This window comes from Prunus persica, chromosome G1 (assembly GCF_000346465.2).
Source record: "Prunus persica cultivar Lovell chromosome G1, Prunus_persica_NCBIv2, whole genome shotgun sequence".
In the NCBI taxonomy this organism is placed as follows: domain Eukaryota; kingdom Viridiplantae; phylum Streptophyta; class Magnoliopsida; order Rosales; family Rosaceae; genus Prunus; species Prunus persica.
In genome coordinates, this window is record NC_034009.1 from 7,690,115 (window position 1) to 7,705,823 (window position 15,709).

At 33.7% G+C, this 15,709-nt stretch overlaps 3 protein-coding genes across 3 annotated transcripts; all 3 read left to right on the forward strand.

Annotated features, from left to right (window-relative positions):
- LOC18792271 (EG45-like domain containing protein) lies at positions 1,842-6,215 on the forward strand. The gene is made up of 3 exons (XM_007223438.2): positions 1,842-2,046; positions 5,638-5,914; positions 6,026-6,215. Exons 1-3 carry the CDS (start codon positions 1,938-1,940, stop codon positions 6,030-6,032), a joined length of 393 nt encoding a protein of 130 aa, XP_007223500.2. The 5' UTR covers positions 1,842-1,937; the 3' UTR covers positions 6,033-6,215.
- Positions 6,971-11,524, forward strand: LOC18789934 (EG45-like domain containing protein). The gene is made up of 3 exons (XM_020558667.1): positions 6,971-7,142; positions 10,947-11,223; positions 11,335-11,524. The coding sequence occupies exons 1-3, from the start codon at positions 7,031-7,033 to the stop codon at positions 11,339-11,341; spliced, it is 396 nt and encodes a 131-aa protein (XP_020414256.1). The 5' UTR covers positions 6,971-7,030; the 3' UTR covers positions 11,342-11,524.
- On the forward strand, positions 12,278-14,785 carry LOC18793961 (EG45-like domain containing protein). Its single transcript, XM_020558659.1, has 4 exons — positions 12,278-12,452; positions 13,050-13,177; positions 14,355-14,506; positions 14,658-14,785. The coding sequence occupies exons 1-4, from the start codon at positions 12,341-12,343 to the stop codon at positions 14,662-14,664; spliced, it is 399 nt and encodes a 132-aa protein (XP_020414248.1). The 5' UTR covers positions 12,278-12,340; the 3' UTR covers positions 14,665-14,785.

Here is a 15,709-nt window from a genome sequence, read left to right on the forward strand (position 1 = left end):
TTGTAATGATGGTGTGGGGATACATTTTGCAAGTTGGTACCACATAAATGAACTGCAACCTTTCATAAATCTCTACGCATTTGTAAGTTTGTTTTTTTTGTTATTGAAATAACAATTTTGAAATTTCTTCTAATTGGATTCGAAAACCTTTCTAAATTTCGAAGAACAATTTGATAATTTGGAAGACTTCTAGATTTCTGATATAGAGCCACAAATAACGACAAGTAAAAGCTGACAGAAGAGATCATTGTCTAGATAGTAAAATTTCATTTGATTAGTCTAATTCAAATTTAAACAAGACTTGATCGATGTGTAATTAAAAGGATCAAGTCTCACGCTTAAAAACATTAGAAACCAAAGATCAAAGAACCTCTTCTTTTATATTCTTTCTCCTCTCTATTTTTTTTTTCTTCTATCCTCTTTCTTCTTGCTTAGAGCAATATTGTACAGGAGTTTATAAACCCTCAAAAAAATTTCCAATGAAGTCTCCACCACAAAGAGGTTAGGATCGTATTTAAGTTAAAACATGACTAATTAATCACAAAATGACGATGTCGCATATGACATGGATGACATGGGGTTGCCATGTCATGTGCCATATAAGTTCATACGTACCATTAAGTTGGTAAACAAAGTTGGTTTCTGTGGAAGTAAACTTAATTGAATCCAATCCTTATAAGACTCCCTGAATAGAATCCAAAGCTCTACGTCCACTGAAAATCAGTTCCTATTTGTTGAAAAGGATCCATGTTTTTTAGTTAATTGAAGTTAGTTTAACTTCAAAATGCAAGATTTGGCTATCATGCTAAGCTGAGATGGCTCTGCGCTGGCTTTGTTTTGCTGCTGTGGCTTCTTGTGTTCATCTGTGCTCTTCTGCCGGCTCATACGATCTTATTTCTTATCGTTATGTGTTTAGCACCTTGTGCAAAATACAAAACCCAATTAAGCGTGCATGATATCAATGTGGCCTTTTGTTTTCACCTGATGATATGACGAGTTTCGTAACATTGGGCATCAAAGATAATAAAAAGATGATGAAAGGAAGAATTTGATGGACACGTAAAGTCATTAAACACACATTGTTTTATTCATATTGTTTATTTTTCTTGTAGTGACAAGTAGTGCATTGGTTGAAGAACAAGAGAACGAATCGTTGTTTATAAAATAAAGAAAAAGAACAACTCCATTTATAAAATATGAACAAATCCTCAATTTCGACTTTATTAGATCGCATGACAACACATAATTAAAATCGTTGAAATCAAGATCAAACTATGGTTTCTCCTAATGTGTTACCTGCATCTAATGTGATGTGGTTAGTAATATGAGTAATAAATTCTTTTACAAATTACAAACAATATACAATTATTTAGTGTGATACATACGCACATAGAATTACTCGAAAAATAATCATTTTATTACTTTTGTGATGTCCGGACGCCATTGCAAACATAGAGGAAAGTAGGAGGGATAATAGAAAATACATGGCGTATGAGTAGTAATAAAGTACGAAGGCCTGCATAGGAGAAAATCCTTTTTTTTTTCTTTTTTTTTTTTAAACTCGAGAAGTATTATTGGCCACCGGCTAACCCTCTTTATTAATACGAGACTTTTGTGCAATCACAGTTGATGATAAGTGTATTAAACTGAGACTTTTTTCTAACCTCAATTTATTAAAAAAAGAATCAATTGGCATATTCTTCTGCGACCACCATTGTTGTAGATACCTCTAGAGAAGAAGTGACGGCATTGGACCCCTTGAGTTAGATAGAAAGTACTGCGACGCATGAAACATGACGATCAGCTTTTTCTACATTTCTTCTATAAAATGGAGAGAAGAATTTTTGTTTTTGCTCATCACAGACGAAGCCTTTAGTTTACTCCACAAAATATTGCAGACTAGCGCTAACACATACTTGTTATTTGGTCTGGAAACAATGGGATTGGAAATGCGAGTTCTCCTTGTGCTTGCCATGGCTATATGCCTCCCCTCCGCCGCATATGCAGCCGATGGAACAGCCACTTTTTATACACCTCCTTATGTTCGTAAGTATATAATTTTGCCGTTTCGAATATATTATCACAAGCTGAATTAGTTCCTCACAGGAAACTGGTGTTTTTACACAACCAATTTTGCCCTGGTGAGGCGACATGGTGGCTCATGAGTCATTCTTTAACCTAATATGTTCTCAATGCTCCTGCTGGTATTCTTAACATCAGCTCAAAACTCCTGCTGGTATTCTTATGCTAGAGCAACGTAACGAAGATGGCCTTCATGGCTGCTATCTTTTCTTTAAGCTGATGTGCAAAGCTTCATTAATCTGAGTATTACATTAATTTCTTAATTAGGTTTCAAAGAGTAGGAGAAATTTGTTTAATCGAGTGTCCTATATCTTTCGGAATGATTCAATTAGTGTGTTTATTCGAAACAATTTCAACCTGTGTCAGTTTCATATGAGTTTTATAATATAAATTGGTGAGGGTTTAGTAAAATGTTTAAAAGGCTTGAAATTTTACCATTTTACCCTCTTAAATATAATGCAATTGTTTATATGTATATAAGAAAATGCTAGGCATAGCACATGTGTTTGTATATATGTATATAGAAAAATGTTAGGCATACCACATTTATATACCACCTTGTGTACCCCTTCTCTAATAGAGGTGAGCACCATCGTATTGGTGGGCTTTACTAATGTAATTGTATTTAGAGCACTTTCACCCATGGTGCCATGGCAAGGGGCAGACACTATTCATATAAATAGTGACTACTCACCCTACGCTGTTTTATTTTGCTTTTCCACCCATTGTCATGGCAAATAAAGGCAAATACTATTCACATGAGATATGAGAAGAGAAATTTGTATGGAGTTTTAGTGTGAGAAGTGAAGAACGTGGTTAGGTATTTATAGAAGAAAAAAAAATTACTAATATTTTGGTATTTTTTTCCTTTTTATGTCAACATGAGATCAATTAACCCGCAGTAGCTCAGGAAATTCTTACCTTTAGGCTGGCTTTGGTAAATTGGGTTCATTTTTGCCAAGGTTGCCTTTCATTGATGGGGGGCTTGTTCCAAGTCTGGGCAACAATGTTTTGCTGAATAGGTCAAAATGTTGCATTATTAAAATGTTGACATGCACCTCACATTAGTAATTGTCAACGGGACCAGCCTAGTGGAAAATGGCCTTAACTTGCAGATTACAGGTTTCAAGTTTGAATCCGTGTATGTGTATGAAACCCCCCTCCCTCTCTAATTTAGACTATCACTTATAATAAAATAAAATAAATTCATATTAATAATCTACCAGTGTAGTTTGTCTAAAAATGGCTGGTAACTAGAGAATGTCTATACGTGTCTATGTATATCATATGTGAACATAGGAGAATTATGCGAAAATCCTTTTTTCAGTCTATTTTCAATGATATAGGTTATCTTCGCATGATCATCTTTGCAGAAAATTAACAAAATCAAAAGCTTTTTCGCCATTGAATACCATCAAAATCACTTCGGTTCTAACTGGCAGACTGTATGTGTTCCTAAGTTTAGATGGCCGAAAAATTACATATTTGGACAATATTTGTATCAAGGATTAAGGAGCAAATCATATGTGTCAATTTTAATCATTGAATTGCATTACAAGGTGGTCCCAAGACGATTCTTATTTTATTGAGCTCATTTTGTGGAGCTGCCCTTATGTAAATGGCAAATCTGCACCCCTTGAGGTTTTTGGCTTTTTCACAAAACTCCCACAAGTTTACACTAATATTTTCTCATGTTTTCGGCTCTTTTTGAGTTATTTACACTAACACTCTCCCATGTTTTAGATTGTTTTCACAAACTCCTTTTGTGTTGATTGTTCGTCCAAAACTTGATGATTTCTTTTTTTTCTTTTTTTTCTTTTTTTTAAAAAGCAAATGATAAAATCAATCTCAATGAATATATGTGCAATCTAATATGAAAGCCTAACTTTGTCATTTGGAGAAATTTTTATATGAAATCATTAAATTTTGGACGAAAAATCAACGAAATAGGGTTTTGTGAAAACAATTTAAAACCTCAGAGGATGTTCGTGTAATTTTTAAAACATCAAGGGACTTTTTGAAAAAGCCGAAACTCGTAATGTTTCATCTTTAATGGAATCTCTTTAATAAGTCAAATCTAAAATTTTATCCATTGGATTACCATCTAATGATTTCACTATAATAGTTGTTGGACTATGTTTTTTATACTGTTTAGATCACCAAATAGTTAACATTGGGCTAATTTTGTACTGAAACTATCCATAACTGGTGACCTAAGAATAAAACTGTTAATTAAGGTCATTGAGTTGCTAAGGGTGGCTCAAGAGAGAATGTTGGCATGTATATTAAAATTCTTATGAGTGTTGTTATTTCCACATTCTGTTCTATTTTTTCACTTACCTTATCTTCCAACTCATCATGTAAATTTGAAAAAACATAATCCTATCTTTCCACCCACCATTATTTTTAAAATACTTATTATTTTTCCACCCACCAAGTAAATAATAATATATTATTAAATTAATTAATAAACAATATAAAATACTCAAACAAACAAAAAAAGACTCTCCCCCCATCCACCATGGGGAGGAGAGAGAGACAGAGGAGGGAAAATAGAGGAGGAGGGCCGAGCGGGTGGGTGAAGGCGAAGAGACAGAGGGTGGGATGGGGTTAATCTTTTTAGTTTTTTATTTATAATCTTTTTTTTATTTTAATGTTATAATTTTTTTTTTTTCTAAATCCTTAAAAGTCATTTTTTAAATAGATAAATTTATCTTTAATATTTTGAAAATAAGGTAAGTGAAAAAATAAAACAAAATGTGGAAATAACAACACTCATTCTAATATCTCTGCATGTGTGCACATACCCAGCTAATAAATTAAAGTAAAAATAGACATTATAAAAAGGAAAAAAATAAAATCATCCTCTACCTGTATGTAGAAGGTGCATGGAGGTGTAATAAGATGGCGGAACTATACTATGGGCTGCAATGGGCCATAACCCATAGTGGTTTTTGGGGGGGAAAAATCAAACCTATAGATTTGATTTATTTTATGAGAACCTTTCCTATTGAGAGGGGTGATAGCAGACTAAACTCACACACACTACATGGATGTTAGGACTCGAATCTAGAACCTTGCCTGAGGGAGTAAATACTCCAAACCACTACACTAGTGAGTCCTTTGCAAGATTTGTTTTAAATACATGATAGTATGTATTAACTTATTAAAGTCCAAAAAATTCAATTCTTTATGCATTTAGTTGCAGGGCAATAATAAAAATACAAATTAAAATTCGTACACTTTGAATTATGTTGATATATTTCAATTTTGATAATATGTGTTTTTTGGTTGCTTTTAATATGTATTTGTTTTATATTAAAGCTTATTAGAAATTAGTAAAAAAATATGAACTAGAATGATTTATATGATTTAATGTATACTTTTATTTCTAGAAAGACTATGATATAAGATAATAAAAAATATACATATCATTAGATCAATTTAAATCTACCTATAAACATTTCATGAAGACAAACATTATCCAAGTTGATCCTATATCAAAAGAGAACCCTTAATTATACATCCATTAATAATTTTCTGGTTGACGTGCAGCCTCCTCATGCTACGGATACCAAAATGATGGAGTGATGATAGCCGCAGCAAGCGATGCCATTTGGGGCAACAGAGCAGCTTGTGGAAAAAGGTACAGAGTGACATGCACCGGAGCCACTAACCAAGGTGTCCCACAACCTTGCAAGGGAACCAGTGTCGTCATTAAAATTGTCGACTATTGTCCTCCCGGATGCAGAGGAACCATTGATCTCTCTCAAGAGGCCTTCGCCGTCATTGCTAACCCCGACGCCGGCAAAATCAAGATTAGTTATACTCAGTAAGCACATATTAACACTCTCTAATGAAAAATTTTGTCCTTAGTAAAGTTTATCATGTATATGAAACTATGAGTTCAAATTTAATTTTCCTTATTTTTTATGGCGTGCAGGGTTTGAAGCTCTCTAAGAATAAAGTCATTAGGACTAAGAAGGAAGAGGCCACTTGTAATGGAATAATGAAAGCAGCACACACTGTATGAAACTATAATTATGTTTCACATGTGATGAGCTGATGTTATAACTATATGATTATATGATTAAATAAAGAGGGTCCTTAAGTTACTATTTTTCAGTTTAAAACATCTCATGGTTCATCAATTGAATCAAATTTTGATCCTTGGATAGTAACTTGCAAGCCATATAAATAGATACATCTACCTGGAAGCTACCAACGGAGGCCATATAAAGACGAAAAAAAACTTACTTGTAACAAGAATAGCACTGTTTTATTATCTCTGGTCAATAACCATGACACGTGTAAAAGTTATATCACGTGTCATTGTGTTATTGACTGAAGATAACAAAAAGTGATATCTCATTGCACGAGAGTTTCTCTCCATAAATACTCCTCATCCACAAGCTAGCTAGATGGTCCACAAAACTTTATCATTCCCTTGAATTTTCCAAACCCTGGGTCTAGTCTTGATTTGAGATCAACATACAATTCCAAACAGGCAAAGCTAACTTACAAGAAATAAGCGTAGAAAATACGGGATTGATAAAGAATAATTTTGTCTCCGCGTCTTCTGCCTCTTTGGCTTGACCAAAAATTGCATGGACGATAATTTGGGGCAATCGCAGTTGTCTTTGAAAATAATTTTCTACTTTTCCTATGCAGAAGACAAAATAAAAAGAATCAATAACTGGCATATTCCTTGTACCACAAAATATTATTGGTCTCCATTGGTAGCTCTTTCAAAGATGACAGCGAAGACTGGCATTGACGCAGCCAGGACAAAAAAATAATGTGCCACGCAACATGACGATGGATATAAGGTACAGTATCTAGCTATACCTACGTTTTCTCTATAAAAAGGAGGGGAGCCTTCCACTTTACTTCACAAACTACTGCACTAGAAATAATTGTTACAAGTTATTTGTTAGGGAAAGATTTAATGGCATTTGAAATGCGAGTTCTCATTGTGGTGGTGGCCATGGTTGTATGCCTTCCCTCGGCCGCATATGCAGAGCAGGGAACAGCTACTTTTTACACGCCTCCTTACGTTCGTAAGTATACAAGTTTTTCTTGGTAGTTTTTGAAAGTCACAAGCTAAATTAGTTTCCAAAAGGAAAACTGGTGCTCATTAGCTTGTTTTGCCAGTGGCTTTACTTAGCAATATGCTCTCACTCGACATTCCTTATATTAATTTCGGTTTTATGTATTTGCTTAAATTGATAATGTGTGCACGGATGTGTACTAGTTTTCTTTAGTTGATAAATTCCTCAAATATAACACGATTTTAGGGTGTGACGTGGGACTTACTCCGCATTAAAGTAAAGTTTGATGATCTATTTTTAAGTTTCCATGAAAAGATATATATCGTTCTTGAATAAATAAAGGGTTTTTAATTTAGCTGCAAGTATCACCATTTAATCAAAGCTTTTATATGATTTTCAATTTGGCTAATTCATTGTAAAGATGAATCTTTAGTGGAGAATTAATAAAATAAAGAGAAGTTTCTAATTCAAAATGAGATTTCTCCTATTTTCCTTGCTGGAAATTTGAGTGAAATTATGCAAAATTTAAGGAAAAAAATGGGTCGATGGAGGAACTATGACCTCTTTGGCCTTCATGGCTGCTATCTTTTCTTTAAGCTGATGTGCAAAGCTTCATTAATCTGAGTATTACATTAATTTCTTAATTAGGTTTCAAAGAGTAGAGGAAATTTGTTTAATCGAGTGTCCTATATCTTTCGGAATGATTCAATTAGTGTGTTTATTCGAAACAATTTCAACCTGTGTCAGTTTCATATGAATTTTATAATATAAATTGATGAGGGTTTTAGTAAAATGTTTAAAAGGCTTGAAATTTTACCATTTTACCCTCTTACATATAATGCGGGCTCCACTAACGCAACTGTATTTAGAGTACTTCCACTCATTGTGCCATGGCAAGGGGCAAACACTATTCACATGAATAGTGACTACCCTACTCTGTTTTATTTTGCTTTTCCACCTATTGTCATGGCAAGTAAAGGCAAACATTATTCACATGAGATATGAGGAGAGAAATTTGTATGGAGTTTTAGTGTGAGAAGTGAAAAACATGGTTAGGTATTTATAGAAAAAAAAATTATGAATATTTTGGTATTTTTTTCCTTTTTACCTCAACATGAGATCAATCAACCCGTAGCAGCTCAAACAATTCTTACCTTTAGGCTGGCTTGGGTAAATGGGGTCCATTTTTGCCCGGGTTGCCTTTCATTGATGGGGGGCTTGTTCCAAGTCTGGGCAACAATGTTTTGCTGAATAAGTCAAAATGTTGCATTATTAAAATGTTGACATGCACCTCACATTAGTAATTGTTAACAGGACTAGCTTAGTGGAAAAGGATTTTGACTTGCAGACTAAATGTCTCAGGTTCGAATCTGTGTGTATGTGTGTGTGTGTGTGTGTGTGTGTGTGTGTGTGAAACCCTCCTCTCTCTTTAATTTAGACTATCACTTATAATAAAATAAATCAAATATAAAATATAAAAAATCGTATTAATAATCTACCAGTGTAGTTTGTCTAAAAATGGCTGGTAACTAGAGAATGTCTATATGTGTCTATGTATCATATGTGAACATAGGAGAATTATGCAAAAATCCTTTTTTCAGTCTATTTTCAATGATATAGGTTATCTTCGCATGATCATCTTTGCAGAAAATTAACAAAATCAAAAGCTTTTTCGCCATTGAATACCATCAAAATCACTTCAGTTCTAACTGGCAGACTGTATGTGTTCCTAAGTTTAGATGGCCGAAAAAGTACATATTTGGATAATATTTGTATCAAGGATTAAGGAGCAAATTATATGTGTCAATTTTAATCATTGAATTGCATTACAGGGTAGTCCCAAGACGATTCTTATTTTATTGAGCTCATTTTGTGGAGCTGCCCTTGTGTAAATGGCAAATCTGCACCCCTTGAGGTTTTTGGCTTTTTCACAAAACCCCATCAAGTTTACACTAATATTTCCCCATGTATTCGGCTCTTTTTGAGTTATTTACACTAACACTCTCTCGTGTTTTAGATTGTTTTCACAAACCCCTTTTTTGTTAATATTGTTCGTCCAAAACTTGATGGTTTCATTTTTAAAAAAAATATGCAAATGATAAAATCAATCTCAATGAATATATGTGCAATCTAATATGAAATCCTAACTTTGTCATTTGGAGAAATTTTTATATGAAATCGTTAATTTTTGGACAAAAAATCAACAAAAAAGGGTTTTGTGAAAACAATTTAAAACCTCATAGAATGTTCATGTAATTTTTGAAACATCAAGGGGTTTTTTGAAAAAGCCGAAACTTGTAATGTTTCATCTTTAATGGAATTCTTTTAATAAGTCAAATCTAAAATTTTAGCCATTTGATTACCATCTAATGATTTCACTATATTATTTGTTGGACTACGTTTTTTATACTGTTTAGATCACCAAATAGTTAACATTGGGCTAATTTTGTACTGAAACTATCCATAACTGGTGACCTAAGAATAAAACTGGTAATTAAGGTCATTGAGTTGCTAAGGGTGGCTCAAGAGAGAATGTTGGCATGTATATTAAAATTCTTATGAGTGTTGTTATTTCCACACCCTGTTTTATTTCTTCACTTATCTTATCTTCCCACTCATCATGTAAATTTGAAAAAACATAATCCTATCTTTCCACCCACCATTATTTTTAAAATACTTATTATTTTTCCACCCACCAAGTAAATAATAATATATTATTAAATTAATTAATAAACAATATAAAATACTCAAACAAACAAAAAAAGACTCTCCCCCCATCCACCATGGGGAGGAGAGAGAGACAGAGGAGGGAAAATAGAGGAGGAGGGCCGAGCGGGTGGGTGAAGGCGAAGAGACAGAGGGTGGGATGGGGTTAATCTTTTTAGTTTTTTATTTATAATCTTTTTTTATTTTAATGTTATAATTTTTTTTTTCTAAATCCTTAAAAGTTATTTTTTAAATAGATAAATTTATCTTTAATATTTTAAAAATAAGGTAAGTGAAAAAATAAAACAAAATGTGGAAATAACAACACTCATTCTAATATCTCTGCATGTGTGCACATACCCAGCTAATAAATTAAAGTAAAAATAGACATTATAAAAAGGAAAAAAATAAAATCATCCTCTACCTGTATGTAGAAGGTGCATGGAGGTGTAATAAGATGGCGGAACTATACTATGGGCTGCAAGGGCCATAACCCATAGTGGTTTTTGGGGGGGAAAAATCAAACCTATAGATTTGATTTGTTTTATGAGAACCTTTCCTATTGAGAGGGGTGATAGCAAATTAAACTCATACACACTACATGGATGTTAGGACTCGAATCTAAAACCTTGTCTGAAGGAGTAAATACTCCAAACCACTACACTAGTGAGTCCTTTGCAAGATTTGTTTTAAATACATGATAGTATGTATTAACTTATTAAAGTCCAAAAAATTCAATTCTTTATGCATTTAGTTGCAGGGCAATAATAAAAATACAAATTAAAATTCGTACACTTTGAATTATGTTGATATATTTCAATTTTGATAATATGTGTTTTTTGGTTGCTTTTAATATGTATTTGTTTTATATTAAAGCTTATTAGAAATTAGTAAAAAAATATGAACTAGAATGATTTATATGATTTAATGTATACTTTTATTTCTAGAAAGACTATGATATAAGATAATAAAAAATATACATATCATTAGATTAATTTAAATCTACCTATAAACATTTCATGAAGACAAACATTATCCAAGTTGATCCTATATCAAAAGAGAACCCTTAATTATACATCCATTAATAATTTTCTGGTTGACGTGCAGCCTCCTCATGCTACGGATACCAAAATGATGGAGTGATGATAGCCGCAGCAAGCGATGCCATTTGGGGCAACAGAGCAGCTTGTGGAAAAAGGTACAGAGTGACATGCACCGGAGCCACTAACCAAGGTGTCCCACAACCTTGCAAGGGAACCAGTGTCGTCGTTAAAATTGTCGACTATTGTCCTCCCGGATGCAGAGGAACCATTGATCTCTCTCAAGAGGCCTTCGCCGTCATTGCTAACCCCGACGCCGGCAAAATCAAGATTAGTTATACTCAGTAAGCACATATTAACACTCTCTAATGAAAATTTTTGTCCTTAGTAAAGTTTATCATGTATATGAAACTATGAGTTCAAATTTAATTTTCCTTTTTTTTTATGGCGTGCAGGGTTTGAAGCTCTCTAAGAATAAAGTCATTAGGACTAAGAAGGAAGAGGCCACTTGTAATGGAATAATGAAAGCAACACACACTGTATGAAACTATAATTATGTTTCACATGTGATGAGCTGATGTTATAACTATATGATTATATGATTAAATAAAGAGGGTCCTTAAGTTACTATTTTTCAGTTTAAAACATCTCATGGTTCATCAATTGAATCAAATTTTGATCCTTGGATAGTAACTTGCAAGCCATATAAATAGATACATCTACCTGGAAGCTACCAACGGAGGCCATATAAAGACGAAAAAAAACTTACTTGTAACAAGAATAGCACTGTTTTATTATCTCTGGTCAATAACCATGACACGTGTAAAAGTTATATCACGTGTCATTGTGTTATTGACTGAAGATAACAAAAAATGATATCCCATTGCACGAGAATTTCTCTCCATAAATACTCCTCATCCACAAGCTAGCTAGATGGTCCACAAAACTTTATCATTCCCTTGAATTTTCCAAACCCTGGGTCTAGTCTTGATTTGAGATCAACATACAATTCCAAACAGGCAAAGCTAACTTACAAGAAATAAGCGTAGAAAATACGGGATTGATAAAGAATAATTTTGTCTCCGCAATCTTCTGCCTCTTTGGCTTGACCAAAAATTGCATGGACGATAATTTGGGGCAATCGCAGTTGTCTTTGAAAATAATTTTCTACTTTTCCTATGCAGAAGACAAAATAAAAAGAATCAATAACTGGCATATTCCTTGTACCACAAAATATTATTGGTCTCCATTGGTAGCTCTTTCAAAGATGACAGCGAAGACTGGCATTGACGCAGCCAGGACAAAAAAATAATGTGCCACGCAACATGACGATGGATATAAGGTACAGTATCTAGCTATACCTACGTTTTCTCTATAAAAAGGAGGGGAGCCTTCCACTTTACTTCACAAACTACTGCACTAGAAATAATTGTTACAAGTTATTTGTTAGGGAAAGATTTAATGGCATTTGAAATGCGAGTTCTCATTGTGGTGGTGGCCATGGTTGTATGCCTTCCCTCGGCCGTATATGCAGAGCAGGGAACAGTCACTTTTTACACGCCTGCTTACGTTCGTATGTATACAAGTTTTTCTTGGTAGTTTTTGAAAGTCACAAGCTAAATTAGTTTCCAAAAGGAAAACTGGTGCTCATTAGCTTGTTTTGCCAGTGGCTTTACTTAGCAATATGCTCTCACTCGACATTCCTTATATTAATTTCGGTTTTAAGTATTTGCTTAAACTGATAATGTGTGCACGTATGTGTACTAGTTTCCTTTAGTTGATAAATTCCTCAAATATAACACGATTTTAGGGTGTGACGTGAGACTCACTCCGCATTAAAGTAAAGTTTAATGATCTATTTTTAAGTTTCCATGGAAAGATATATATCGTTCTTGAATAAATAAAGGGTTTTCAATTTAGCTGCAAGTATCACCATTTAATCAAAGCTTTTATATGATTTTCAATTTGGCTAATTCATTGTAAAGATGAATCTTTAGTGGAGAATTAATAAAATAAAGAGTTACGTTTCTAATTCAAAATGAGATTTCTCCTATTTTCCTTGCTGGAAATTTGAGTGAAATTATGTAAAATTTAAGGGGAAAAATGGGTCGATGGAGGAACTATGACCTCTTTGGCTTACCTGATCAGTGCATTTTTGGTGGATTTGCAGCCTCCTCATGCAACGGATATCAAAACGATGGTGTGCTGATTGCTGCAGCAAGCGCTCCCATTTTTAACAATAAAGCTGCTTGTGGAAGAAGCTACAGAGTAACATGCACCGGCGCTACTAACCAAGGTGTGCCACACAAGGCCGTCCCTGAGATTTTGAGGGCTCTGTGTGAAACTTAAATTGGGGCCTCGCATAATCTAATACGAAAATACTATAAAAATTTGCCATAACTTAATGTCATAAACAATTTTTTTTTATAACTAAAATTCACCATCAATAAATATGCAATGACAATCTGAAATCAAATTCATAAAAATTTAAATATTTTCATTAATTGTAGCATGTGATTCTCTAACAATGAATCTATCAAGAACTCCTCTTTGAGATTGAGTCAATTCCTCGATTTTTCTTTTTCTAAGCCGTTTTGTATATCCAGAAACGTATTTTCTAGTATGTGGCATGTTTAGATTACAAAGAAAAATTCCAAAACCCTACAACCTGGAAGAAAACCCCAACAAGAAATAGATAAATATTTCTACAAACTATATTCTCATACAACCAATCATCAACATGATAATAATTTAATAAAATAAGTCATGTAATATATAGAATAGATTGAAATTTAGATACATTCCTGAATTTGAATTGAGATTTGAATATGACTATTCGATTTTGAGTGGTCTATGAATTCAGGAATTAGGGTTTTCTCTTTTTAGTGTTCAAATTCCTAAAATTGAAAGAATAACAAAAATTGTCAAAGGATTGAAAAAAGAACCAAAGAGAAATTGATGAACAATGATTATTACTAAACAGAAAATCATAGTTTAAGAGAAAGAAGAAGCCATGAAGCTTTTTTCGTGGTGTTTTGAATGAAGAAAGTACTTTTCTTGGAAGAAAAAATCTTTTTTATTTTATTTTTAAGAAGGGGGATATATCATATATATTCCTCTTTTGGTGTGGTTAAGTTAAGCTTCCATGTTTCCTGTTTGTTAAAGGCTTTCTGTTTTTTTATTTTATTTAAATTTTATAATTATGTAAAGTTTGAATGCAAAAATAATATCACAAAAGGCTAGGTAGTAGAACGACATCAAGGAGCATCGAACTCGGGCCCTTTTGCCAAAGAGAGATGCGCTCCATCCAACTCCCCTGAACACGCTGTTGTGCAAATATCCAGACGCTATACTATATATACGATTCATATAATATTAATATATATATAATATAAATAATTTTTTTTTCGGGGGCCCTTAAGAATCGGAGGCCCTGTGCGGTGGCACCACTTGCACCACCCCAGGGCCGCCCCTGGTGCCACAACCTTGCAAGGGTACCAGCGTTGTGGTTAAAATTGTGGATCTCTGTCCTTCTCCTGGATGCCAAGCAACCCTCGATCTCTCTCAGGAAGCCTTTGCCACCATTGCTAACCCCGACGCCGGCAAGATCACGATTGAGTATAATCAGTAAGCACCCACCACATTAGTTTCCCTATCTATATTTTCTTCAGCGACAAGGCATCTGTTTCATTCCTGCAAATTACCATCAAGTTTTATTTATTTCTCTTTCTTTTTCTTCTGAATTTCTATTTATTTAAAAGATCTCTCTTGTATGCAGGGTCTGAAGCTAAGCTAGCTAGCTCTCTAAGCCATATGGAGGAGCAAATTTTATGCCACATTTTGTGTGAAACTTTTATGTTTCATTGAAGTCAAGTCATGAATAAGAAAGCAGCACTTTGTGTGAAACTTTCATGTTTTGCACGTGATAATTAAATAAAGAGGGCCCTTGCTGTTTATACAAAATGCACATCTTGCACTATCTTATCGTTTTCCAATTGAATGGGGTTTGGTGTATTCGAAGAACATATAAGAGGAGGAAAACAGTGGGAGGAAAAGTCTCGCAACTTCGCTACGCCAAACAAACCATATATATGTACACTCGATTTATGGAGAGATAAGATGAAAGCAGACGTGGGGCCGTTTTGCTCTGATATCATGAAATAAATTGAAGTTAAATCTCAAAATCAATTGACGAAGAGAATAACTCAATTTCTTAAAAGCTCATATTAGGTCTTTTAACTTTTCAATGTGAAACAAAACTCTCAACATAAACCAAATCAAGAGAATTTATCAAAAATATCCAAAACTTGATCCTTAATTTCAAAAATGTCAGTTTTTGTAAAATATTTCAAATATAGTAAAAAACTCACTTAAATAGACACAAATGCCCTCAAATTTAAAACCCGTATAAACCTAAAAAATAAACCTTATTAAATAAAAATTTGGAATATTTTTAACCCACATTTGTACAGAAGAACAGAAGTTGAAATATATCATCCTATTTATTGATATTTTAATCAATTTAAATTTAGTCTCAATCCAAGCATCACCAAACATCGGTTAAGTGTTATTCAACTTAAGCCAATTCAAGCCAAAGACAATTTCTGAGAATAGTTCATGCCAAGACAATCTTCCGTAACAAATGAGGCTGAAGGGACCAACTTGGCAAATGACTGAAAGACTTGTTGCTGGATCAATTGCCCAAGTCTGTCCCGAATGACACCATTATTTTGTCTTCTCTGATGGATCAATCCGCTGAGTGTTCCCCGCACGCATAAATGCTGCACCGGCTTCTCAAAAAAGCTAATACGTTTCAAAATTGGCCGCCCC

What these genes read in the sequence shown, in the direction of transcription:
- LOC18792271 (XM_007223438.2), top strand. Translation starts at nt 1,938, where the DNA reads ATGGGATTGGAAATGCGAGTTCTCCTTGTGCTTGCCATGGCTATATGC. An exon ending in TTATACACCTCCTTATGTTC is followed by an intron (nt 2,047 to 5,637) that starts GTAAGTATATAA and finishes GTTGACGTGCAG; the next exon opens with CCTCCTCATGCTACGGATAC.
- LOC18789934 (XM_020558667.1), top strand. Translation starts at nt 7,031, where the DNA reads ATGGCATTTGAAATGCGAGTTCTCATTGTGGTGGTGGCCATGGTTGTA. An exon ending in TTACACGCCTCCTTACGTTC is followed by an intron (nt 7,143 to 10,946) that starts GTAAGTATACAA and finishes GTTGACGTGCAG; the next exon opens with CCTCCTCATGCTACGGATAC.
- LOC18793961 (XM_020558659.1), top strand. Translation starts at nt 12,341, where the DNA reads ATGGCATTTGAAATGCGAGTTCTCATTGTGGTGGTGGCCATGGTTGTA. An exon ending in TTACACGCCTGCTTACGTTC is followed by an intron (nt 12,453 to 13,049) that starts GTATGTATACAA and finishes GTGGATTTGCAG; the next exon opens with CCTCCTCATGCAACGGATAT. An exon ending in CCGGCGCTACTAACCAAGGT is followed by an intron (nt 13,178 to 14,354) that starts GTGCCACACAAG and finishes GGGCCGCCCCTG; the next exon opens with GTGCCACAACCTTGCAAGGG.